Genomic DNA, 25,626 nt, shown 5'->3' on the forward strand with positions numbered 1-25,626 from the left:
GGAGTCGGGGTCAGAAGCAGGGGTCTTGTGTGCACTGGGCTCTCCCTGACTTTGAGGGTGACTAACGCTCACACCATAGCCAGCACAACTGCTTCCAAAACTCACACCGGGGCACCTTCTGGGCTCTGTCTCGCTGCATCCCGGTAATGAGAAGAGAGCCTGACACAGAGCAGGCGCTTAATCAATATCGGCTGGAATCAGTCAATTGCCCGGTTGGATGTGAGGGTGGGGGAGAAGCAGGGGTGCCTTCCAGATTCCAGGAGCGCTGTCTGGGCCTGAGGACCCAGGCACTGGGGCACAGTGACAGAGAGAAAGGCCAGGGGGCGGGTTGACCCCTCTGCTAGCACCTGGCCCCTTGCTGCTTCCCAGGGAAAGCGTTGGCCCTGTGAGAGTCGGAGATGACCTTCCGTCGCATCTGTGTGGACGGCGGGTCCTCCCAGGCTGCAGGGGCTCCCTGCTCCTGCTCCGAGGGCTCCGTCCCGGTCCTGGGAGCGCCAGGTGGCCTTTGATGAGCCAAGGGGCCCTCAGTGCACGGTCTGACCTTGACCCAGGCCGCAGATCACACCCAGGTCACATATGCTGAGCCCACTGGGTGCTGGGCCGTCCACTTGTACTCACAGCCTCTGCCCCTCCCCCAGTGGTGGCGGCGTGTGCACGCGCTCTCCCCACTGCCAGCGCGGGGTCCACGCCTCAGGCCTTCACCCAGGCCTCTATCTGAAGCCTCCCCCGCCCCTGGCCTCCTTTTTTTTTTTAATATAAATTTATTTATTTATTTATTTATTTATTTATTTATTTATTTATTTTCGGGTGTGTTGGGTCTTTGTTTCTGTGCGAGGGCTTTCTCTAGTTGCGGCGAGCGGGGGCCACTCTTCACCGCGGTGCGCGGGCCTCTCACTGTCGCGGCCTCTCTTGTTGCGGAGCACAAACTCCAGACGCGCAGGCTCAGTAGTTGTGGCTCATGGGCCCAGTTGCTCCACGGCATGTGGGATCTTCCCAGACCAGGGCTCGAAGCCGTGTCCCCTGCATTGGCAGGCGGACTCTCAACCACTGCACCACTAGGGAAGCCCTGGCCTCCTTTTTAACTGTGATCTAAGCCCCCTGGGCCCCGTCTTTGCCAGCCGTCTCCACTGACTGTCACCCATCTGACTCACTTATTGTGTCTCACGGGGGTGAGGATTGGGGCCTGACTGCAGGCAGCCCTCACCAGCAGGGCCAGCCGGCTGCCTGGAGCGCCTGCCGACCCCTCGATCCCTTGGCCCCCGTGAGACCCGCATCGGGCTGCTGGCCTCCAGACCGAGGGAGTGCCTCTGGCGTGGCCCCCCCTCCGGCAACCAGGAAACCGCACGCCCAGTGGCAGTTGTGAGAGCACATCCATCCACGGGCTTTGCCAAAATCAATCTGTTTGAACAACAACCCTCTGACAGAGCCCTGGGGTGGGGGGACAGACGGAAGCAGCTGTCACCAACAGCTGGTGGGTGCCAGGAGCCTCCCCCAGGGCCACCCCGCAGCCCCAGGATGGCCCTGGGCCGTCCCCACCCTCTGGCTACATCCCTGCTTCTACGCGCCTGTGGTTGCCTGAAGGCTGTGGGGTGGAGAAGGACTGCATTTGTTAGATGAGTAACGTGGCTGATTAAATTTGCTGGGCAGGCTCCTGGCACTCCACGCCGTCTCTCCCTGGTGGGAAGAGCATCTGTTTGAGGTCATTAAAAAGCCGGTGATTGAAACATCCTGAGGACTAGATCCAGCCATGAGAGAGCGCAGCCCCCGAGGACAAAATCCTGGCCCCATCGCTTAGGCTCCAGACCCCCCAAGGGGGGGCCGGGAATTAAAGCCCAGGAACAGAAACGGGCGTCTCGCAGCTCCCGGGTACTGAGAACGGGGGCAGGTCATCCATCTGTGCCTTTCCTGGAATTTCCCTGCCCCACGCTTCACCATCCTGCTGTGGGCCCGGAGAGGGCAAGTCAGGGGCTCCCTGCCCTCCGACCACCATTGAGTCCAGCCCAGGGAGCGCCCGCAGGAGAGCAGGGCCAGGGGCAAGAGAAGGAGGGCCCCTGGCTGCGGCCTTGACCTACCTGGACCACAGCTCCTGCGGGCACCCTGCCCACGGAGGGTCCCCTCCTCTCTCCCTCCCCGTGCGTCTGCCTCACTCCCTCGGTTCCCACGTCTGTCCCCTCCCCTCCGCCCTTCAGCCCCAGGTGGGACGGCTCCTCCTGTGCCAGTACTGCCCCACCTGTGGACGCCCACGCCCCAAACACGCCTGTGTCCCTTTGCAACACGGCAACTGTACTTCCTGTATATAAAAAAAAAATGTTTGGTAGTCGCCCTAGAGTTTGCAATGTACATTCACGACCAATCCAAGTTCACTTCCAATAACGCTGCCGGGCTCCACAGGCACGTCAGCACCTTCATGGAACACTGATCTGTGCACATCCCCACAAGCTATAACCACCCGATACATTGTGCTGGTGCCGTTTTGAAGAAACTGTTACGTGTTAGGACAATTAGAATAAGAAAAAGCGAAGATTTTACTCTGCCTTCATTTATTCCTTCTCCAGCTCTCTCCTCTTCCGCAGACCTGAGTTCTGGCCTAAATCATTCCCCGTCTGCCTGCAGGCCGTCGTCCAGCATTTCTTTCGAGGCAGGTTCCTGGCGCCTGTCTCTTTTCTATACCTTCCTCAGAGGGCCCAGGTGGAGGGTGCCTGACTCATTGCATTTCATTTAAACCTACGATTTTCAACAACCCTATGACATGGGCATGATTTTTCGTGTCCTACAGGTGAGGAAACTGAGGCCCAGATTGCTGTGTGCACAGTGTTGGAGGTCATTCACCCACACGACGACTTTGAAGCCAGGCTCTGAACCACTGCACCTGCGCCCAGGAGACTCTGCGGGATGGGTGAGAGATGAGCTTCCGTCGGTCCAGCCCTGCCTGGCCCTCCTGGGAGCCCCCGACCTCCTTCCACCTCCTGCCAGCCGTGTCGCTAACGCCGCCGTGGGCCACACCCTCAAGCCTAGCCTTTTCCCTCATCAGGATGCAGGACACGGCCTCATGTCCTCTGAGAGGCTCGTGAAGTGCCTGCCCAGCTGCCAGCTGGCCCAGTTGTTGCCATGGAAAAGCCCAGAGCGTGTGGGCCGCCTGGCAGCCCGACACCCGCTCCCCTGGGACCCCCCCGGCCAGGCTGCTGGCCCAGTGCCCAGAGCACACACGTGGCTGGGGACCTGCTCCCAGCGGGCCTCACTGAGGACGGCCAGGGGCCTTCCCTGGGAGGGACAGGCGATGCTGGGCCCCTCTGCATCCGTCAGGGCCAGGGGAGCCCCACTGCGGGGGACAGGGCTCTTTCTGCCTGCCCACCTCCCTCCCCCGTTTTGCTAATGACACCCCAGCCTGCTTTGAGGAGCAGCCTCTCCCTGGGAGTACAGACTCAGGGGCCCCACCCTCACCTTGGTCACACCCAGGTCTGGCCAGTCAGCAGGTGTCACTCCCCCTACCTCTGTCCGTGTCACACAGGTTGGTCCAGGTCTGGGCAGGTAACCTTAGTCAAACCAGTGATACTCCTGGATACGTGCAAACACCTAGCGAAGGCGAATGGCTGAGCACAGAGCCAGGGAGACTCGGATGTGTCGGCCTGGGTTGACCTCTGGTTCAAGCCATACCTGAAACCGGTATCCCTGGCATCTCCAATTGCCTGAGGTAGCACAGTTCCATTTTTGTTCATGCCTGATTGGGTTGGGTTTTTGTCACTTTGGGGAGAGCCCTCACCAACACTCTTTGGGTCCTAAAAAGATCCCTACAGGTAGGCTGGGTCCTGGCTCCACCCTGACCCGCCCTGTGTGCCTTTGAACAAATCACCCCCCAGGAGCTTGGGTCTCTATGTCATGGGGACTGGGTGCCCACAATGGCCTCTCACTCTGGCCATCCTCCACTCTGTGCCATCAGGAGGGCGTCAGAAGAATCTCCTTGTGACGTCAGCCTTTCCCCATCTTCAGAAAAATGTCAGGGCACCCAGGGAAGCAAGAAGGGCTGAGCGTTATCTCTTTAACAGAGGTTTGAGCTACCTGCTTCACTGGAGCAAGAAGAGACTTGTCTGTGCGTAGCCAGCCGGGAGGTTCTTTCTTGTGTCCACCCTTGTGTTCCAACTTGTGCCCAGCTATTTGCCTGGGACTCATTCCTTGCTCATTCCTGACCCTGCAGGTAGCGCCTCCCAGGCTCGCTTCTGCCTGGGCTCAGCCAGAAGGAGCCTTGGGTGGGAGACTGTGTGTCCATCACCCTGGATGGGAACCCATGGCCCCCAGCACTTCCTGCAAGGCCTGGTGTGGGTGTTCCAAGCGGGGCTCGAGGGACTGGGAAGGAGTCACTCCACATCCAACTCTGCCTTCTTGGAGGAGAATTCCACAACTTACCCCAACTGTGAGCAAGTCCTCATGTCCCCCCCAGCACATCACATCTATGAGTAGTGACACTGCAGAGGAACTGAGCCTGAAGCCAATATATTGATCCATCAGCAAAGGCTTGATATTTCCAACGTGCTCTCCTGACTCTTCCCATGCAGGCAAAGCACTCTTGCCTGACATCTGGGCTGGAGACCCCAGTGACCAGAGAAATCTTCCCTGCATCCCTCCGCACTATCACCGCCTCCGTCTTCACTTTCACTCTCAGGATGTTGACGATGGTGGTGGAGACGATGAGGAGGAGGAAGAGGAGGAGGAAGATGGTGAAACACGTGATGAAAAAGGTGATGGTGGTGATGATGGTGGTGATGATGAAGGTGAGGGTGGTAATTTGGGGCCCATCATGCCTGGCTCATGACTGAAAGCTACGTGACTTCCAGGTCGAGTTATTCAACCTCTATGTGCTTCAGTGTCCTCAGTGATAAAATGAGGATAAAAAAGGATTGATCTCATTGGGTTGCTATGACGATTAAATGTCTAGGGAGAAAGATGGTACTCTGGCCATTGACGAGCCCTCAGTAACTGCTGACTATTCGCGCCATTGTCATCACCCCCTACTCGCAGTGTGTGATCAAGGATCCCCACGTGAGTCCAATCAGAGTGAACCCCGGGATTTTACCAGGACCGTCTCGCTGGGGTCACTGCCCTGGTAGAGTGTGATCGGGCAGCTTCAGTTCCGGGCCATTTTGCCCCAACCTGCACCCCAGGGTGTGAGCCTGGCCAAGAACAGAGCCAACATAGGGGACAGCAGAGCTGATGGAGAGAGACAGGGTCTTGGCAGATTATCTGAAACCCTAGGTCAAGCCGGGTCTGCCCTTTTCAGCAACATGAATAAAGTCCTTTCATTCTACGTACGCCAGCTGAGTTGGGTTTAGGTTCTTCACAACAGAAGGGGCCCCAGTGGATCCTTGTGAGCCTCTGCTGAGCCCTGAGGGCAGGTGATAAGTGAAGGATGAGCCATGCAAGGTCTGAAGAGTGAGGGAAGGAGGGAGAAGAGGACCTGGCCATGGGCAGCAGCTTGAGCTTCCTCACACCATGGTGGCCAGGTTTCAGAATTGGCCCATCTCTCATTCCCCTCCAGACAAGGGTCGCCAAGTACACCCACACGGGTTGTACACTGCACAACTTCAGGAGACACCAACCTTCAGCACTTAGGCTTTCCAGCCTGTATTTGGAGTGACAATTTTCAGCCCAAATCTCTAAAGGTCAGCTCAGGTCAGGTTAATCATCAGTTCTCTGGAACCACCTGAAACAAGGCTTAAAGAGTAACCTGGACAAGCAGATAAGGAAATCCAGGGGCAACAGATATCTGCAGAGACAGGCGGGAACCAGATGAGCGAAGCATATGGTGGAAGGGAGTAGGGAGTGGTGCGGATTGTGGCAGGGAAGCACGGACTCTGCCTAAAGGTGTTCAAATGCCTTGACCTTCCACCTGCCAAAAAAGTGAGCCCACAGCAGAATTCAGATCAAGTTCAGAATCTTTGAAATAGAGACACTGTGCCTTAAGCAAGGATGGAGTCTTATGTGTCCCACAGAGAGCCCAGCAGAGCAGGTGCTCGGTAATAACACTGACCTGGGTTAACCTGAGACTCGAGACCTCGTGTGATCTCTGAAGGACCAGAAAATAGGGCTTCTGCGTACGAGTCCAGAGAGTTATAAGCACAACAGCTGGTACGTATCCAGTCCTGTCTACACTCCAGGACTCGTAAACGCTGTTGGAGAGACATCTACTGCTTACAAATACCTGTGAGCTCCTCTCACTTCCCAGCCCTCTCGTGTTTTGGGGACCCATGTGGCTGCTCTGCCCTGTGTCACTTCAGGGCCACCGCACGACGGGTTGGGGCCTTCCCACCCAGCTCCCTCTTACATGGCTCGGGCAACTGATACCGTTCCAGACAGTAGACCCTCCACCGGCCTGGGTCCCTGAATGACCACGTGGAGCAGGAATAGAACGATCCTGTGAGAAGCACTGCACTGCCAGCTCCACTCGCACCGTCAGCTAGCCTGTCACGACTAAGGCCTAGGTGTTTACAAACAGTTCAAGGCAATGGAGAGGGAAACAGAGGGAAAGAGCAGCCGCCGCCCCTCGGAGCACGCGTGGACGTGCGCCTGAGCCCCCATTCCGCTGGCTCCCAAGCACCCCCGCCCCGCCCTCCAGGGGTTATTTGCTCAACCTCCCTCCCGTGTCCTCCATACGCTCCTCCTGCCCGAGTCAGTGGAACCGGAACTTGGGTGTCTGCCATTTACAAGAACAGCCAAAGAAAACCTGACACATCCAACGTTGTCCTGCTCTTCTCTGGGTTCTCCATAACCGAAGGTAAGTTCTGGAGTTCCGAGGAGCTCAGGAAATGTTTGCTGGATAAACAAAGAAACCAAGCGTGGCATGGGTGCCTGACAGCTGCCAGGGCCGGACCCCTCAGGGGCCACTTCCTGCCTGAGGAGGTGGTGGGTGGCATCAGCCCTGACTGAGGGGCAGCCAGGAGCCTGGGAGGGAGTATCAAGCTTCAAGGCACACGGAACCAGAGAACCCGGGTCCCAACCCCTTTGCTGTGGTTTTCATGGGCTTTTGACAGGTAACGGGGTCGTTTCAGATGCACTCTTTCAGTAAGATGTGCTTGTGGCAGAAGACTCAAACTGGATTAAGCAAAAAGGGAATATACTGAATCATGTGTATGTGAAGTCCATGCATAGAACTGGCTTCGGGTGCAGCTGGATCCGAAGTTAAAAATGTCGTTAGATCTCAGTCCCCTCAGTCTCCTTGCTCAGATGTCCTACATGTGGGATCCAGTCTCTGGCAGGCACTCCTCTTGTGATGGCAAGACCCCAGCTGACACCTGCCTGCCCCCAGGACCTGAGCGAAAGAGGGAGCCTCCCTCCATGGTCACCACCAAGGCCCTGGGTCATGTGCCCACCCCTGGACCAATCACTGGGCACATAAATGGGATGTTCCAACTGGCAAGGCTGGAGTGACACACTCACACCTGGAGCCAGAGATGAAGTTAACACCTCCTTAATTTCATGGACTGAGTACAGGAGAGGAGGGATTCCCCAGAGGAAAATCAGGGTTCCAGCACCAAAGACATGCTGCACAATGTATGCCGGACGACGCTCACCGGCCACCGAATAGCCATCCATGCGCCGCTTCCCGGCTCACAGAGCCCCATTTCGTTCCTTTAGAGGCAGAAACCCCAGGACCACAGGAAAGTCTGACCCCCAACCCCAGCCGTATGACAAATCATATTTGGTTGAAGACAGCCATTAGTAAATCCACCCCCTTTTGCCGGATTTTCACTTTCCCAGCCTCCTTTACAACAATTAATGGCCATGAGACACACTATTCTGGTGATGAGAGCTCCTGGGACTTGGCACCACTGTTGCTTTCCTCTCCTCATGGGGTGCTGGAGTGAGGACATGGTGGCTGGAACTGCAGCAATCATGTCGTATCAATGAAACATCAAGTAAGATAAATAAAAGCCAGTGCTGTATGTAACGTTCTATTTCTTGATTGTTACATGGGTAACACGGAACACATAACATTTTATGAGAATGCGTTGAGCCCTGCACTTTTCCAGCCGGAGACAATTAAGAATTGCAATTAAGAATGGCAACCTATAGGGCTTCCCTGGTGGCGCAGTGGTTTAGAATCCGCCTGCCAATGCAGGGGACACGGGTTCGAGCCCTGGTCCAGGAAGATCCCACATGCCGCGGAGCAACTAAGCCCGTGTGCCACAACTACTGAGCCTGTGCTCTAGAGCCCACGAACCACAACTACTGAGCCCACGTGCAACAAAGACTGAAGCCTGGGCGCTTAGAGCCCATACTCTGCAACAAGAGACGCCAACGCAATGAGAAGCCCGTGCACCACAGGGAAGAGTAGCCCCCACTCACTGCAACTAGAGAAAGCCTGCACACAGCAACGAAGACCCAATGCAGCCCAAAATAAATAAATAAAATTTAAAAAAAAAAAAGAATGGCAACCTGTAATAAGAACACCTACAAAGAGTCTTGTGTTAGCTCAACTAAGAGATTAAATGAGTTAATGCAGGAAAAGGATTTGCAACCACATCTGATAGATAAGTTCTCAAAAAGCGATGGCTATTAGTGCCCTTGTCACCATCACCACTGCTGCACCACCACACGGTGCTCCCTCTGTGGGGAGCTTCTCCCGGCCCTACCTTCCTCTCCATGTACCGTCCCACACCATGTTCCCCTTCACTGTCACACTCATTGAAAGAGGTGCCTGTGCTTCCTAACCTCACACCCACAGCCAACCAGCCATGGCAGAACCTGGTAACTTCGAGTGTAATGACTTGCTAACTACCCACCTCCAGTGCAGACCACAGGCCTCCGCAGGCCAGGTCTGTGCCCCTCGAGGTCACCACTGCCTCTGCTGCACACACAGATGTCCTGAAAGTCACTGCAGAACCAACAGCTGGTTCCCACAGGCTGGCAGAGCAGAAACGTTTCAGTCCCTGACCGCTGGGCTCATCACCCAGCTGTAGCTGAGGAGCTCTGTGAGGTCTTTTCTGAGCCTGGCTGCACGTCCCCTCCACCCTCCTCATCCCCATCTGCATCAGTCAGCTAGTCCACAACATGCTGAGTAACAAACAGCCCCAAGATCCCAGCTTCTTTGGACAATAAGTGTTTATGGTTCATGTGTTTGGACGTTGGCTGGACTGCTCATTTCAGCTGGACTCACTCTAGGATGGGCGTGCCCAGCACTGTAGCCAGAGCACTCAGTCCTGGGTGTGTCTCACCCTCCCTATCCTCCTGGGTCCAGTGGGCTAGCCTGGGCACGGCCTTCTCACGGCCCTGGCAGAGGCGTAAGAGAGCAAGTGGAAACACACAGAATCTCTTGAGTCTAGGCTCAGAATGGGCACATGGCCACTTCCATCCCTTCCATGGACCAAGGCGAGGTTGTAGGGGGCTCTAGGAGAGGGTGCTGGTAGGGGAAGCAACGCACCCCCCTCAGGGTAGCAGCCTGTCGTCATTTCTTGTGGCCACAAAGTGGGCAGCTTAAAGCAACAGAAACTCACTCTCTCCGAGTTCTGGGGGCCAGAGGTCTTAGATCAAGGTGCCAGCGGGACTGTCCTCCCTCTGAAGGCTCTGAAAAGATGCCTCTTTACTGTTGACCTGAACTTAGCAGGATGAGCCTGCTGCACCCCTCACCTCCCCAGGTGAAGCCTGTCTGAGTCCAGCCCGACCTGAGGCCCAGGTGCACACCTGAAGCTCCACAGCAGAGGAAGCCAGGCTGGGTTTGGGTGTCTGTCCACTTCAAGTGGAAAAGCCCCAGGGGTCCCTGCGGCCCTGTCCTCCCTCCCACAGGCTGCCACCCCCAACCTGCTGTGCATACCACTCAGGGCCATGTTGGGGACACAGGGACCGTGCAGACAGGACCTCCCTGCCTTGCAAACACCCCTTTCTTTCTTTTTTTTTTTTTTAAATAAATTTATTTATTTATTTATTTTTAGCTGTGTTGGGTCTTCGTTGCTGCAAGTGGGCTTTCTCTAGCTGCGGCGAGTGGGGGCTACTCTTCGTTGCAGTGTGCGTGCTTCTCATTGCAGTGGCTTGTCTTGTTGTGGAGCACGGGCTCTAGGCACACGGGCTTCAGTAGTTGCGGCACGCGGGCTCAGTAGTTGTGGCTCGCGGGCTCTAGAGCGCAGGCTCAGTGGTTGTGGCGCACGGGCTTAGTTGCTCCATGGCATGTGGGATCTTCCCGGACCAGGGCTTGAACCCGTGTCCCCTGCATTGGCAGGTGGATTCTTAACCACTGCGCCACCAGAGAAGTCCCCAAACACCCCTTTCTTGCATGAGCCTTCCACTCCTCCTCCAAGGCTGGACCTGCTGGAAGACACCCTCCAAGGAGAATCAGGAAGCCGGGACTCCTGGGGCACCCCAGACAAAGGATACTCAGGGCCCCCTGTGCATGCCCGCATGGAGTCAGGCCCACAGCTGCTCTTCTGGAGCTGACGCACCCACGAAGGAGAGGATACCAAGATGGCAGGAGGGAGCCTGTGCCTGGAAAGGCCTCGGGCCCAGGGAGGTGCACTGCCTGTGGGACCGGGCACCGAAGCCTGGCCTTCCACGACGGGCGGATAGGGGTGGCGGGGACAGCGCTACGGGGTGTTGCCTGTGTGTCTCTAGCATGGCCAGGAGGCCGGGCAGCAGCTGTCAAGATAGAGCCTGGACAAACCCGAGCTCCAGAGGGACCTCTCACAGCCGGCCCAGGGAGCCAAGCCCTTCCTCGGGGCTCCAGGAGGGGCAGGAGATGGAGGAAGCCCCCGGGGCTGCAGCCCAGAGCTGCCTGAGCCTCTTGGGGATGGGGGATGGTGGATCCTGACTCCGTGGGTGACGCTGGCAGGCCGGGCGCCTTGCAGGGCCCCCGGAGGTGAACTGACCGCTCTCGCTCTCACTTCTGCCTGCCAGAGTGCATGGACTTCTCACGTGGGCAGCCCTGACCGGCCACTGGGCGAGGGGAATTCTGAGAAATGTTCCCACTCAGCTGGGTCAACCCAGCACAAAGTGCCCAACTGCACTTCGGGGAGGAGTGACATCTGAGTTAGGCTGATGAAGAGGGAGGCTGTGGGCAGGGCGGGGCAGTAGGGGGTCAGGACAGCTGGGCAGCCCCCACGCAGCAGTGGGCTCAGAGCCCAAGCACAGAGCAGATCCTGAGGAGCAGGAATGAGTGGGAGGGGCACACTTGGATGAGCACCCCCCAAATTCCAACCCCTCGGATACCCTGCTCAAAACAGATTCTAGGGAATCCCCTGGTGGTTCAGTGGTTAGGACTCTGCGCTTCCACTGCAACGGGCGCAGGTTCCATCCCTGGTGGGGGAACTAGGATCCCACAAGCCTTGCGGCACGGCGTAGCCTGGGCCCCTGTTGTGACAAATGGGAATATGGTCCCCAAATCTCTACTTCCTTCCTGTAGCAGGGCCACACACACACACACCCCCGGCCATGAGAATACAGTGCCACCCTCCCCACCCACACTGGAGCGGCAGGCCTCAACTTCCTGCCCCATGGGTGGCAGTCTTGGCCGAGTGACTTGCTTTGGACGGGTTGTGAGCAGACATGATGAGGCTTAAACATAGACTTTCAAAGTGCCTGTGCAGTGTGGCTTCGCCCCATGAGTTTTGCAAAGAAAATGCCTCAGGTAGCTCACCTCTTGCAGCCTGGCTCCCAGAGAGAGACCCTTGAAACAGACCTGAACTTGACCCACAGGCTGAAGCCGAGCCCCTCCAGGACCCTGCAGCCCCACCGGCAAGAAAGAAAGAGTTGATGTTCCCAGTCACAGAGATTCCAGGGGCTGTTTGTCACACAGCATTAATACGGCAGGAGCTGGGACACCTGCCCATTCCTTGGCTAGGAGGGAGGGGCACACAGTGAGCTGTCCGCCCCTCCCAGACTGCACCCATGGAAGCGGGCTAGGTGTCCAAGTACACTGAGGCACTCTTGCCAGAAGGAGGGGGAACGGATACTGGGAAGGTGGAAACCAGCATCATCTCTCACCGTGCTGGAGCAAACAGCCGTTCACAGACGGGGCAGCAGGGGTTGGCCTGTTAGCAGGAACTCATTTTCTGGCTGTCACCCTACAGGCGAAAAGTATGTTTGAACACCAAAGGAGCAGCTGACTCTGATGATTTATAGGGCCTGAAGCGGCTCTGTGAGGGCAGACTGAATTCTGAATACAATTCCACACCAATTAACTTTGCTCAGAGCCTGACAGAAAAGCAGTGACTCTAACGCAAAGCCAAACAGCGGAGACTGATGGGGCTGACAGGCCACCCTGGAAGCAAATAACTTTCAGCGATGCCTCTCGGGAGCTCTGCTGTATGTGGTGACCAGGCGAGGGCCTGGCTCTGGCCACGGGACCAGGGGGAGACTGGGCTTCTGGCCTCACGGCAATGGGCCAGCAGGCTGGGGGTGGGATGGGGGGCTTCTCTCTGGCAGCGTCCTGCCCTCGGGGAGGGTCCCCTTTCCCCTGTTGGACTGGGAGGGATGAGTCCTCAGGGATGGGATGAGGCAGGAGAGACCTGGCCTGGCTGCAGACCAGAAAGCTGAGCCCCAGGGGCCTGGAGGGAGCTCGTAGGAAGGCAGAGAAGAGGGCGGAAATCAAGGTCATCAAGAGCCAGGTCCTGAGGGGCGTATCTCTCGGGGGAGGCGGAGCAAGGGGCGAAGGAGACCTTTCTCACGTGAACAAGAGGGGCGCACAACCTGTGGTCCCCAGACCCTCAGCCCAGCTTGTTGGAAAGGCAAATCTCCAGGACCGGATGAGTCTCTGCCCCTGTGTCACTCTAGGTGAAGTTCAGACCCCCCCCCACAGGGAGCATCGACATCACGCCCCCGCCCAGGGTTTATGGAAGGGACAGCAGATGCAGAGACGTTAGACCACCTGCCCACAGTCCGATGACAGAAGCTGAGGTTGGAGCCCAGGTCCTAGACCTGCCCTGCCCAGCAGAGTAGCCACCAGCCACAAGGGGCTATTTCATTTCAGATTAAAGTTAATAAATAAAATGTACAATTCAGTTCTTTAGTTGCATGAGCCACATCTCAAGGGCTCAAGAGCCTTGTATGGCTGGTGGCCACTGGACTGGACAGCATAGATCTAGAAAGTTCCCATCACTAGCATGATCTAGAAGCTATCCCTTAGCCACTGTTGGTGTCTGCACTCCAAAGCCCCCCATGTCTCTCCAGGAAGAACAGGGCAAATGTGTGTGCAAGCAAACAGGTCAAAACGAGAAGCACAGGGGCCCTGCCACCCATTACACCAGCAGGGAGTGGAGGCGTCAGGCGCTCAGCTCTGCAGGCCCCTGCAAACCCTGCGGAGCAGGTTTAGAGCCCTGGGAAGGGTACCCAGTCATTCTGTTACGATGTGCATAGCTGGGGGAAAAATGCGCACAAGGCAGGCAAGCAGGCTTCGGCCTCAGATCACCCCACCCTGCCCCTCTCCAGAGGGGAGGTTCCCTGGGCCCAGAATCCTGAGGAGATGGCGGCAGCTGGTCCCTACAGCGCTGGCCAGCCACCTGGAAATAAATCGAGGGAGGGAAACACCTGGGGGGGAGGGGGTTGCTCCCCAGGAGAGCTAAGAAACTCAGAGAGGAGTTCCCACAGGGGGTCTACAGAGACCCCATCCTTCACCCTGAACGCACATCCAAGCGTCTTCAAGAACAGATGAGCAGACACAGTCATTTCTACACTTGAAAATTTCAACACTAGAACCTGGACCTTCCCAAGCATTGCTCTAGGAGGGTGGGGAAGGGGTGACAAGAAAGGGCCCATAGGAAGCCCCCTACAGTCCCCAAGGTCAGTTCAGCAGCCCAGGCTGCAGGTCTCTGAGGCCTCCGGAGCAGGTATGGGGCCTGGAGACCCCTCTGGGGATGGGCAGGCAGGCCCAAAGGCCTAGATCCAGATGAAACCCGAAAGTATTTCCCTTGGGACCACCCCCCAACACAGATTTTCTGGCCTTCTGTCCTCAGAGGGGAATTAGGGGAGGACGAATGCAAAGAAAGTTTTCCGTCTTCCTAACAAGGCTCTTAAAAATCAAAAGGGACGCTGCTGGGGGTAGTCAGAGTTATAACAAAATCTGGAATGGGAAGAGGGGGAGGGGGACCCTGCCCCCACCCCAGGGAGGCTAGGAGAGGCTGGGAGGAGGGCCCAGAGCAGAGGAAGCCTGACAGGATGGGCCTGGGAGGACTGGAGGTTGGTCTGGAGGCCTGAGCTCCCCACCCCCTGCATTCAGAAGCTTGTAGAGCAGCCTTCGCAGCCGCCCCCAGGGACAACCCTGCCAACAGCCTGTGACAACCAAGACCACACAGCTGCCTGCCCTGCGCACGCTGGGGCCCTGGGCTGCTGCTGGCTGGCTCCTTCTCATCTGATAGGTCTCAGCTCAAACTGCCACTCCTCAGAGGTCTTCCGGGACCACCCCATGCCCACTTCCTATGATACTTGCCTGTTCAGTTTCCTTCAAGTTAGCCTTCCATAGTACGTTATTTGGCTCTGTGTTCATGTTCTCTCTCACTTCTAAAAGGGCCCTCTGTCTCATCGACCACTGCATCACAAACAGTGCTGGGATGTAGGGCATTTGGTAAATATGTGTTAAATGAATTGATGACCTTAAGATTTGAGGAAGACAGCCGGCCCCTCCCCACCTGCAGTGGGTCCTCACCACAGTCTCCATGGGTGAAAGAGGAAGGTCCTCCTATACCTAGCTTTCAACTCTCAGGCTGCCCTTTCCCATCCGTTCCTGCCATGATGCAGCCCCGGATGGAGAGCAGCCCCTGCACCCCAAATTGCTGTCTCTGTGCCAACCAGGCACGCCCGGGGCCTCCCACCCAGAGGGGTGAGGTGGGGAACTTGACCCAGGAGAAGGGAGAGGGGACGCACTTCGTGTAGAACTCCCCCTTCCCAGACTAGAACCCAGAGGTTGGGGTGCCTGGGCAGGGGCCGGTGGAGAGCACGGGGAAGCCGTGGAGGGGCAAGACCAGCCTGCAGGAAGACCCCGGGGCAAGAGGGGCAGGAGACACGTGAAGAAGTCCTGGATTGGGGTGCAGGGTAGTGAGGGGCCGAGAAACTCTCACCCGACTTTCACACGCCCCCACTCGGGGCGTAGGTGGTCTGTGCCCCTCCAAGAGCGGAGTAAGACCCTTACCCGCCCCTGTATCAGGAGTGGCGGCGAGGACGCCCCACCCTCGGCCCTCGCATCAGGGCTGGGACAAGGACGCCTCATCCGTGCTCACCCTGCGGGGGCGGGGTGGGGTGACGGTGAGCGTGGAGAGGCCCCCCACTTTTCTGCTCATGCGCTCCCATTTAAAGATTCTTCGGAACGAGGCTGCGCCTGGGGAGGCGCAAAGACGCCCCCGCCCCCGACCCCGCAACTGAAATAGCGGGCAGCACTCCAGCTCCCCACACCTCCCACTTTCAGGAACGCCTGCTCAGGTGCGAGCGGAGGGGCGGCAAGGGGGGCGGCTTCCCAGCTCCCTCCCCCGAGGGGCGGGGTGAGGGCGGGGCGGAGAGCGGCTTGGGCGGGGCGGGGCGGGGCCGGAGGCGGGGCGGTGGGGCAAGGCCGAGGGGCAGAACGCGGCCTGGGCGGGGCTAGGGGCGGGGCCATGGAGGGCGGGGCTTGCGTCAGCCCCGCTGAAGCGCCCACTTCCTCTGGCGCCGGCTGCCTGGCGGAAGTACGTCAGTTGTTATCCGCTCGGGGCGCCGCTGCCACCGCCGCCTCACGAGCCCAGGCGCCTCAGCTCCGGTCCGCGCCCCGCCCGCCCACCGGGCCTCCGCCCAGCCTTCGCCCGCCGCCAGCTGCCCGCCGCCAGTCGCGCATGGGGCGTGCCCCCGGGGCCGCGGCCGAGGGCCGCTGAGCGCCGGCCGCCCCGCCAATGCGCGCGGCCTCCCGCGCCGAGGCGCCCAGGCCGCGCCGGGCCCGGGGCTGAGGCCACCCGCGCGGCATGTCTGGCCCGGCCCGCCGCCCGCCGCCGCCCACGGCCGGAGTCCGCGCGGTCCGCACCGAGCCCGGCGGTGCCGCGTAGCGCAGCGGCAGCGGAGCGGGAGCCCGACGGCGCGGCCGCAAGGTCACCGCGCGCCATGGAGGCCAAGGTCCGCCAGAGCCGGCGCTCGCGCGCGCAGCGGGACCGCGGCCGGCGCCGGGAGGCGGCCCGCGACGCCCGCGACCAGAGCGCGTCGTCGGGGGACGAGCCCGAGCCCGGGCCCGGCAAGGAGAACACGGGCCTGCCCCGCGCGCCCCCGCCCCGCGCCGCCGCCGCGCGCCCCCCGCGCCGCCGCCGCCGCGAGTCCAGCTCGCAGGAGGAAGAGGTCATCGATGGCTTCGCCATCGCCAGCTTCAGCACGCTGGAGGCCTTGGAGGTAGGTGGGCCCCCGCGAGCGTGCTGCCGCGGGGTCGCGAGCGGGAAGCCCCTGGAGCATAGGCACACCCACCCCTTAGGGCTCCCCGGGCTGCGTGGGCCCCGCGCGCCCGGCGGGTTGCTCCTGGAGGACCCGGCAACCTGCGTTGGGTGCAGGTGTGTTTGTGTCTTGAGGTGCTGGGGAGAAAAATCTCTAAATTACACTGTCCGAACTGGGGGCCGTTTAGCTACTCAGCCGGTCTTTTTTCAGTTGTGTTTCTGTTGCCAAAATATCACTTGATTCGGTTCAGGATGTGCTAGGGAGGTGGACACTGCTGGACTTGGTGGAGGCCGTGATAAAATGGATACACGGGGAATTCCTTCTGTTCCTCTCCTCCTCCTCGAGGTTTCTGTTCAGACGGGGAGAGGGAGGGTCATGTTTTATCCCCCTCTCTGCGACCGCTGTTTGCTGCGTGGTTAATAGGATGGCAAAAAAATATCGTTTGTCTGGTTGAGTTATCATGGAAGTATCTGTTGAGCAAATGCTTCCCTTCTCGCCTGGAACCAAGTGAGTGGAGAAGGAAATGGACGCTGTCAGAGTTGGCAAGTGGACCGGTTGGGAGCTGCTGTCTCCTAGAACTGGCCTGGGTAGGAATGCCGCCTGGCCGCGGAGTCCCGTGAGCCGCAGCCAGCTGGCCAGCCCGCCAGCCCCTCCACCCTCCAGGGGCCCCAGGCAGCACTTACTTTGGGGGACCAGCACCTGCTGGGTTTGGGGCCCCAGGGGCCGCTCAGTTAACAGCTCCCCTTTTCCTGGGGGTTGGGGGCCAGTGGCCTAGGACTCACCGGTCGCAGAGGCTGAGCTTTGGGGGAAGGGAAGCCCCCACAGTTCAGGTCTCTGCAGTGAGCCCCCTCCCAGGGGTGCCCCGGGTCCGTAGAGAGCCTCAGGGTCGGGTGCTGGCAGCCAGGGAGAGGTGGCCCAGGGACAGGTTTGCCCCTTCTTGTCTGGGCACATGGATGCACAGAGGTGGGGCACCGGTGTCAGAGCTTGTGCTAACACAGAGCCCCAGGATCGTCTGTTGTGCACATCTGGGGGGCCTGAGATGGCTCCTGGGCCTAGGGGTCCTCAGCGAACGCGCTTTGGTGGGGTGTGGTGGCGTGTGCCTTGGCTCCGGTCTGGGCAGGGGAGGTCCCAGGGCTGAGTTTTGTGCCTTTGTACAAGCCAGGTCCTGCCCTGCGGCCTCTGAGAGGGGATACACCACCCACCTTCCAGGTGCGTAACCGCTCTGCCCCGTGGGGAAGAGACAAAACCCCTACTGCGGCCTCCAGGGCCCTGCAGCCCATCAGCTGGCCTCTGCCACCTGACATCCTCTCACACCAGCACATCAGCCCCTTTCAGGTTTTGCCTCAGGGCCTCCGTACTCGCTGTTCCCTCTGCCTGGGTTGTTTGGCGCCTTCATGTCTCAGGCGCAGATGTCACTCTGAGAGGCCCTCTCCGGGCATGGCCTGAAGCAGCGTGCCTTTCCCCCCAGCTGTCCATCTCCCCGTTTTATTTCACAGACTTTCTTTGCTGTCAGTTACCACTCTTTCCGAAGCTGTCTGCTCTGTTGTGACGCTCTCCCCGCCAGAACTTGTAGCTGAAAGAGAGCAGGCCCCATGTCTGTGTGTGTGTGTCCCCTGCGGGGTCCTAGTGCCCCATACGTGTTTGTGGAATGAACCAGTGAGAGGAGATACTGAGGTTCGGGAAAGCTGCGCCCAGGGTCCCTCAGCGCACCTGCTGGGCCCACACGCTGCCTGCAGTGGCTCTGGCTGCACCCCTTCTGCATCAGGGGCCGGAAAGTGCGGCCTCGGCTGTAGGGGACTTCTGCAGGCTCAGACCAGCCCCGGCCGGGTCATAGTGAGACTGAGCTTGCTTTCTGCTTGGCGTTCACGCGGCCGCATCACCCCGGGGCCACTCCATGCACCTTTCTCTGCCCTGCTGGGCCAGGGAGGAGTCCGCCTGCCTTGGAAAGTACGGGACTTCTGGACGAGTCATAACTCCTAGATCAGCCCCGCTTGTTTGGCCTCATTTCTTGCTAAAGTGTAGTGGTTTTCCCCCAGAGTTCAGATAGTTGATAACGAGGCTGATAATGACAGCTGGCACTCAGCAAATGAGTGCGCTCTACCAGGTGCTGTTCTGAGGCCTGCTTGTCCCCACGGCACAGATGGGGACACTGAGGCCCGGCACCGTGAGCGTGGAGGCCTCAGCCTGCCTGGTCTCAGAGCTCTGCCAGGCCCTTGGGAGTCCGTCTTGGCCTCCATGCGGACACAGGCTGCCACCCCTGGAGCATAACCTAATGTTAGGTGTGGCCCTGCTCCGGAGGTGGGACCTGTGCGCGGTGCCAGTGTCCCTCGAGTCCTCCTTGCCTTTGTCCTGGGGATGCAGGCCCCCCCCCCCCGCCGCCACATCCCGACAGGCCCCTCCCCCTCTCTGCCCGGGGAAGGCCTTCCCGCCCCCTGCGTCCCGGGCAGGTCCCAGGCACCCTCACCATCTACCCTGTGTACCTGAGTGTGCCCTGAGGGAGGACGAGACCGATCCCTGCCTCTGGGGCAGCCGAGAGGATCACCGGCCGCCTCCGTCAGGTGCTGTGGACACAGCAGGAGCTCCACAACGTGGCAGTGATGTTGTCGGCTGAGGGCAGCACCTGCTTTGGCCTGGCTCAGGATGTGTCCACAGTCCTGGGGATAGAGTTGTCTCCTGGGATCCTGGGTCGGGCGGCTGGAGTCCAGCGTCTGCGCTGAGGGTGTGCAGAGGCCACAGACTGGGCAGGGGGTCACACAGCTGAGCCCTGGTCCCCATCGGCTTTCTGAGTCTCCATCTATCCGTGTGGGGGCAGTGAGCAGGTAGCAGTGGGACAGCGGTCTTGTGGTTTGGGCAGGACAGGGGCTCTTTCTTCTGTCCTCACTGAGCAGGGACATTTGGGACAGACTGATGGACAGCCCTTGCTGTCCCTCTGGTTCCTGTGATGTCTCCACCTCCCGGTGTGTTGACCAGAGGTGATGGGAAGGCCCTTGGGGGCAGGCCAGAGCAGCACTGTGGGTCTCTCCCCAGGTCCTCTCAACCTTTTTTCCCTGTGGCAAATCTGCCCTCCGACCGCAGGGCAGGTTGTGCGGGCCCCGAGGTCTCCCGAGAGGTCGCCTCGCAGGCAGTCAGGACGTGCCCAGCAGACCTACTGTGCGCCTCCTGGGGCTTTCCCTCAGGGCCGCCAGCCCTTGCCCTCAGCTCCGTCTCTGCAGGTCTGGAGAGAAAGCATTTGCCGCTAGAACCACTCTTCTGGTTAGGCATCCATATGATTCTTTGTTAATTTGCTTTTCGAACAGCAAAATACTTTTACGTGCTTCAGAAGTCAAGGTGTATGACAAGGTATATTTTGAAAACAGTCAGCTCCAAACTCAGCCTCCTTCGGTGACCACTCTCGCCAGCCCCTGGCCTTTCCAGAGCATGTAGTGCAGCTGTAACCACGCTTTCGGTCTTGTGTCTCCTTTTTTGCAGCAGGAAAAGGTTATTTACCACATCTGTACACACGTCTGGGAGGTGTGTACCCGGGAATAGAGATGGAAAGGAAAAGACCCCACATTTTAGCCGTGGTCGCAGGTGACTTCCTTTCTCTAATTCTGTTTCCTACACACTGACCAACACGTGTTACTCTCATGAGCACAAAGCAGACCCCGAGGCCACACGTGAGCTGCTGCACGTGGAGTCGTGCCTGCTCCACACCACGCGGGGGCTGCCCAGGGGCTCGCTGCGCATTTCCCCTGAAAACAGCGGCGCTCTTCCAGCTTGGGATGCGAGCCTCACGCCCGCGGAGGGGTGGGTTCCGGTCTGGACCTGGCCCCGTGGCGGGTCGGGGAGTCGGTGAGGGGTGCCGAGGAGGCTCAGTGGTGGCGGTCTGTCTGCGAGCCGGGTTCAGCGGCCCACAGGGGCGGAGGGCACGTGGTCTGTGCCGGCTCTGGGTGCTCAGGGCCAGGAGTGTAGGGAGCTGGGGTGTAGTCCCCGCGGCCCGTGGACGGAAGCCCATGCTGTTGGTGTGCCGGGGGGGCCACGTGTCCAGCCCAGCCCTCTGACGGGGAAGCAGGGCTGAGACCACGCAGATGATTGGGCTCTGTGAGGAGAGCCAGCAGCCAGAGAAGCCTTCAGCTTGGAGAGCGTCTGAGCCTCCAGGCCAGAGCACCTCCTCCAGGCTGCCTTCTAGTCTTCAGATGGGGAAACTGAGGCTGGGCCGGGGGACAAGTCCTCGCCCAGGATCTGCCTGCCACAGTCCCAGTCCGCAGGTGGGACGAGGCAGAGGGTGGTCCTGCACAACATCGAAGGGGCAGCCTTTCCTGGGCTGCAGGAGCAGCACTGTGGCCCGGGCCGGCTGTCCCACCTCTAGGGAAGGGCCGTCCCCTCTGAGCACCGTGGGGATCGACCAGACTGCAGAGCCTGAGGCTGCACCAGGCTGGGAGGGCTCAGCTGTGTCCCCCCTCCCCCGGTCACCACGTATCCATCGCGGGCAGGAGGATCACAGAGCAGACACTCAGAGGTGACACCCAGCGTGGAAGCAGCCGCAGTCCCGACGGACGGTCAGCTCATTACCCTCGCCTGCCCCTGAGCACAGGTGAGGGTCTTGAGCCCCATGCGGGGGGCCAGGACCATCTCCGCTCCGGCACGCTGGCCCACTCCCCTGCTCCCATGGCTGGGGCTTGCGCGCACAGCACTTGTGGCCCCTGGGCCTTGGTTCCCCTGTGTGTCCCACCCACACTGTGAAGGCCGGCGGGGGGCTGACGACAGGAAAGGTGGCAGACGTCCGTCTCCCCACTGCCACCCTCTCCCGGGCGCCTGGAGGCTGTGCTGCACCTGGGGCAGAGCGTCGTGGACCCCCGTGGCCTGCAGCCTCCCCTTCCCACAAGCTGAGTTTGCCCCGGTGGCGCGGCCCGGGGGCAGCTGTAGCCCGCTTTCCCTTTGCGCCGCCCTGGCTTCTGGGCTGTGTGCGCATGTCTGCGCCGCGGAGGGCTGGGGGGCCGGGTACACGTGTCAGGCGGGCAGAGTCGGCCTTTTGTAGGAGCGATGCTGGCGCCTGGACACCACCCCTACCGTGGGCGTGGGGTCACTGCGAGCTGGGGGCCGCCAGAGTGACAACAGTGGCACGCAGTGAGACACCCGCTGGGGGACACCACCGTCCTGGCCTTGACCCGTGTGGTTTCACGTGCTCTGCGCGGAGCCCTGGGAGCGGGGAGCCGTGGTCATGGGGGCCCTGTGCAGATGGGGAGACGGAAGCATTGGTCTGGCCTCTGCCACTCACCTGGGGCCCGAGTCCAGAGCTGGTCAGGGGCAGGGCCCAGGTGCCTGTTGTGGTCTTGCTGCCCAGGCCGTGCTGCCCGCCGGCCCGCACTCCTCTGCCGAGAGCCCTTTTCTACCTCCTTGGTGACCGGTGTACCTGCTGGCCCTGGTGCCCTGAGGACGCGTCCCCGGGTGCAGTCTCGTGAGGCCCCTGGGCAGCCGGGCCGCCTCCCAGTCTGAGGTTTTCAGCACCGTGGGTTGCGTACCTGAGCCGTGGCCTCCCTCATCCAGCCCTGGCAGCCCTTCTCTCCTGGACTGCTGCTCGGGACGGTCTCTCGTCGCTCTCGCTCCTTGGGGCCCGGGCAGTGGTGACCCCGAGGCAGGCGAAGGCAGGCTCGCGTGAGGCTGCCGGGCCTCTGGCAGCGACCGCTGGCCACCAGGGAGGGCTCTGACCCGTCCTTCTCTCCTGACTCACTGAGCATCGATAAGCAGTGGCCATGCCCTGAGCTGGCTGCGGGCTTGGCTCCAGGCAGATAGGTGACTAGGCACGCGGGAGGCTGGGGGGAGGTCACGGGCTGTCGTGACAGCGGCTGCTGGGCGGGAGCCGGCACGGGTGGGGCTGTCAGGTGGAGAGGCCTGGGGAAGGTGGGTGAGGCGCTCGGCGGCTGGGGTGAGGGTGGGGACGTGGGTGGTCACTGGGGTCACCTGAGGTGCTTTCTCCCTCGGGAGCTGGAATCTGAAACCTGCATGGAGTCAAGTGCTTTGGGGACTTGGGGCAAATGTATTTGACTCCAGTTGGGTGTGGAGAACCTTCCAGTGCCCTGGTTTCCCACATTAGTTCTGGAAGGAAAACACACTGCGCTACTCCCTTCATTCAGCTCACCAGGACTCTGTGTGAATGTGCCGGGAGAGCTGATGGGATCCTGGTGCGCACGGAATGTTATGTGAGGGCAGGGACTGCCGGGTCACACCCTGTCCTGGGGAAGCGTCTCAGTGGCCCCGGCTCTGCTCCTTCCTTGGAGCCGTCGTCTGGGGCAGTCGCTGCCCTCTGGACGCTGCACAGAGCAGCACACGCTGACCAGCCGCAGGTGCCTGCAGGTCCCAGACAAGGGAGGGTTCTCTGGTGAGATCTTAGCGTCAGCCGGTGGCTGTGGGGAGCAGAGCAGCCATCTGTGCGAGGCACACGTGTGGCCCTGGCAGGGGGCCGCCACTCAAACACCATTGGCAGGGAGGAGTGGGAGGCCCGAGTCCGGCCCGATCCATGGTGATGCCGAAAGGCACGGAAATAGGAGCGATGGCAGTCAGGGCCTCGGCTCACTTCATCCTCCTAGCAGCCCTTGCAGTGGATGCTTGCTGTTCCATTGTGTAGAAGAGAAAACTGAGGCATGGGGGTTAAGTCACTTTTTGAGTCTACATGGCTGGCAAGTGGCAGAGCGGGATGGGAACCAGGCACAGGGCGTGGGTCTGTGCTGCACCTTGGGGGCTGGGGGTGGAGGCCATGTGACCAGAGAGCGGCAGGGCTCCCACGTGTCCAGCCTGGGCCTCACCTTTCTGGCGTAGGGCTGCGTGTCTGGCCACCCTGCCTTTCCTGTCCTTGGGAGGGACAGTCCTCACAGTTTCACGCTGAGTCAAGAGTTGACCCTATGGGGATCAGGTTCCTGGTGGGTCCTCCAGACCAGCTTCCATGGGAGCTCCAGCCCTGCGTGGCCATCAGCCACGTCCTGAATCCTCTCCCCTGGCCCTGTCCCACTGGTCGCCCCCAATCTGACATATTGTGCCACCTCGGGTGCCTGGCAGCTGCCATCCTCCCTGCAAATACTCTGCAGCCTTGGGTGGGGTGTTCTTGTGGCCCCAGGGGTCCCGCCTCTCTGTACGAGCCAGTCCCCACAGGGACCGTGGGTCTGCCACGACCCCATCACTCAGCTGACCTCACACACCACAGCTGTCCCTTCTGCCCCCCAGCCCTGGACCCACGTGCTGGTCCTCAGACCCTGGCAGGCCCCTGGCCGATGCTTTTCCCACGTGCTGCCTGGCCTGCCCTCAGCCCTGGCTCCGCCTGCGGCCCCAGTAAGGATTTGTCAGACAGGAATGCTCATAGACTCGTCTGGATACAGCCAGTGGCCCCTGGCTCCGGAGATCACATCTCTGCCTGGCCCAGATCCCCTGGGGGCCCCCTGTCTGTCATCTGTGGAATGAACCCATGTTCCCCTCGAGGCCTGGCCCTGGCCATCTCCTCACCTCGGTCCCAGCACCCAGGAACGTCTGCCTTGGGGCCTTTGCCCACCTCTCGCCATCACCCAGGAGCAAGTTCAGGTTGCTTCTTCCAAGGCCCTCCCCGCCAGCTGAGGTGGCCAGTGAAGCTAGTGAGTGTCTGCCTCTCCTCACGTGTGGCCCCTGGCAGCCCTGTGCCCGCTCCGGGTCTCAGTTTCCTCTAGGGAGTCTAGGGAGTGACAAGGTGGACGTACCTGCCGTGTGGTCCTGCGCCCTCCCCATCTCCTCTTCGAGGCCCTTCTCTAAGCTTGTTTCTCTTCGTGCCCCACCCGGACGGAAGGCAGGCACGAGGTGCTTCAGCAGCAGCGGCCCCGGCCCCCGCAGCTTCCCCTGCCAGGCCAGGCAGGCCTCGGCAGCAGCTGTGCAGGTTCCGGGGCCGAGGGGGAGCTCCCAGGGCCACGAGCGTGAGAGCAACTGTGGCAGTCGTGGGCGAGTGCGGGATGCGCTGTCTGGGCGTGGAGGGACCGGCGGTCATGCCGAGAGGGGCCTGGACAGACTGACCTCGCAACGTCACTGTCAGGACAGTGGCTGTGACCGTAAATCCCAGTCGAGTGCAGGGCAGAGGGTGGCCCAGACCATCGGCCAGGGTCGCGGTGGGGGACCCACACGTGGACGTGGTCTTGGGTGGCGGCTCAAGCGGATCCACAGGGCGCAGACCTGAGCAGGCGGCCGCCTTCTTCCACCAGGCGGTGTCTGGCTTGTCTTCAGCAATGGGGTAGGTCTGTGTTTTGTTTCCAGGTGACTCTTCTCTGTCCCGGCACACGGCGGGGGCTCACTGGATGTGTGAAGGGGTGGGTACAGGGCCTGGGAGGGGCGTCCCTCCCGGAGGCGCTCCCCACTGGCGTGCAGGGGGCTGGCGCTCGGGAAGCACTCCAGATGCCGTGGTCGTCCTGCTGGAGGCCCGGCTCCTGACTCCTGGCTCCCTGACCGTCTGCCATCCAGCCGTGCCGGCCTCACCAGGTGTTCAGTGCCTGGCGCCCACTGTGGGCGGGTGCTCGGGGCAGGGCACTGAGGAGGAGCGCAGCGGGCCAGCGGGAAACGAACCCAGAGGGACCAGGATGCAACGAGTCAGGTTCCGGAAGCTTCTGGAGCAGCTGAGGTGTCAGTAAGGCTTTCAGGAAATGGTCCTCAAGGGCCAGGTGACTCTCAGGCAGGATGACTTGCCTGGGGGGTTGGCGCACTGGGCGTGGGATTGAGGAGAAGACGGGCAGCGGTGCCTGTGCGGTGTGAGTGTGACTTAGGCGGTGGACGGGTCAGGGAGGACAGTTCTGTCCCAGCAGCATAGCTGGAGGGGGTGACTGGACCTGGTCCCCACACCAGAGTTGGGACAGCCGGGCCAGCTCCCAGTTCAGCGTTCAAGCCCGGAGAGAGGTCAGCAGCAGGTGCTGGAGGTGTCCCTGGCCTTCCTGCACCTGGAGCAGGGCCCAGGGTGGGGGTCAGGCCAGGCAGAGGGACCTTCCCACACCTCCATCCTGGCCCCCAGCCCACTGTGTGGGCAGGGAGGGGCTCTGGCGAAGGCTGTCTAAATGATGGAAGATGCTGTCGTCGTGGTTCACGGGGCCTCCCCAGTTTCTCTAGGACTTCCCTGATTTTGGCACCGAAGTCCCACGTCGTCGCCAGAACCTTCTAGATAGTCCCAGGTAGGCATGGAGAGTTGGTCACTTGGGGGTGTCGGGCACCAGTTGCTGGTGGGTGGTGCAGAAGCTGCCTCCTGTCTGGCCAGGGGGAAGGGGAGGGGGTTCCCACCTGGGGCGAGACCCTGCGCTAAGC

General features: G+C 60.5%; 1 protein-coding gene across 7 annotated transcripts in view; it reads left to right on the plus strand.

Annotated features, from left to right (window-relative positions):
- The first annotated feature begins 15,646 nt into the window (after positions 1-15,646).
- FBRSL1 (fibrosin like 1) overlaps positions 15,647-25,626 on the plus strand; it is an 86,666-nt gene continuing 76,686 nt past the window's right edge. For all 7 annotated transcript variants that reach the window (XM_057526238.1, XM_057526234.1, XM_057526236.1 and 4 more), the window contains exon 1: positions 15,647-16,311. In XM_057526238.1, the coding sequence (XP_057382221.1) occupies positions 16,033-16,311 (279 nt within the window). In that variant the 5' untranslated portion in view covers positions 15,647-16,032. The remainder of the gene's footprint in view (positions 16,312-25,626) is intronic.

This window comes from Balaenoptera acutorostrata, chromosome 13, assembly GCF_949987535.1.
Source record: "Balaenoptera acutorostrata chromosome 13, mBalAcu1.1, whole genome shotgun sequence".
NCBI classification, from domain to species: Eukaryota; Metazoa; Chordata; class Mammalia; order Artiodactyla; family Balaenopteridae; genus Balaenoptera; species Balaenoptera acutorostrata.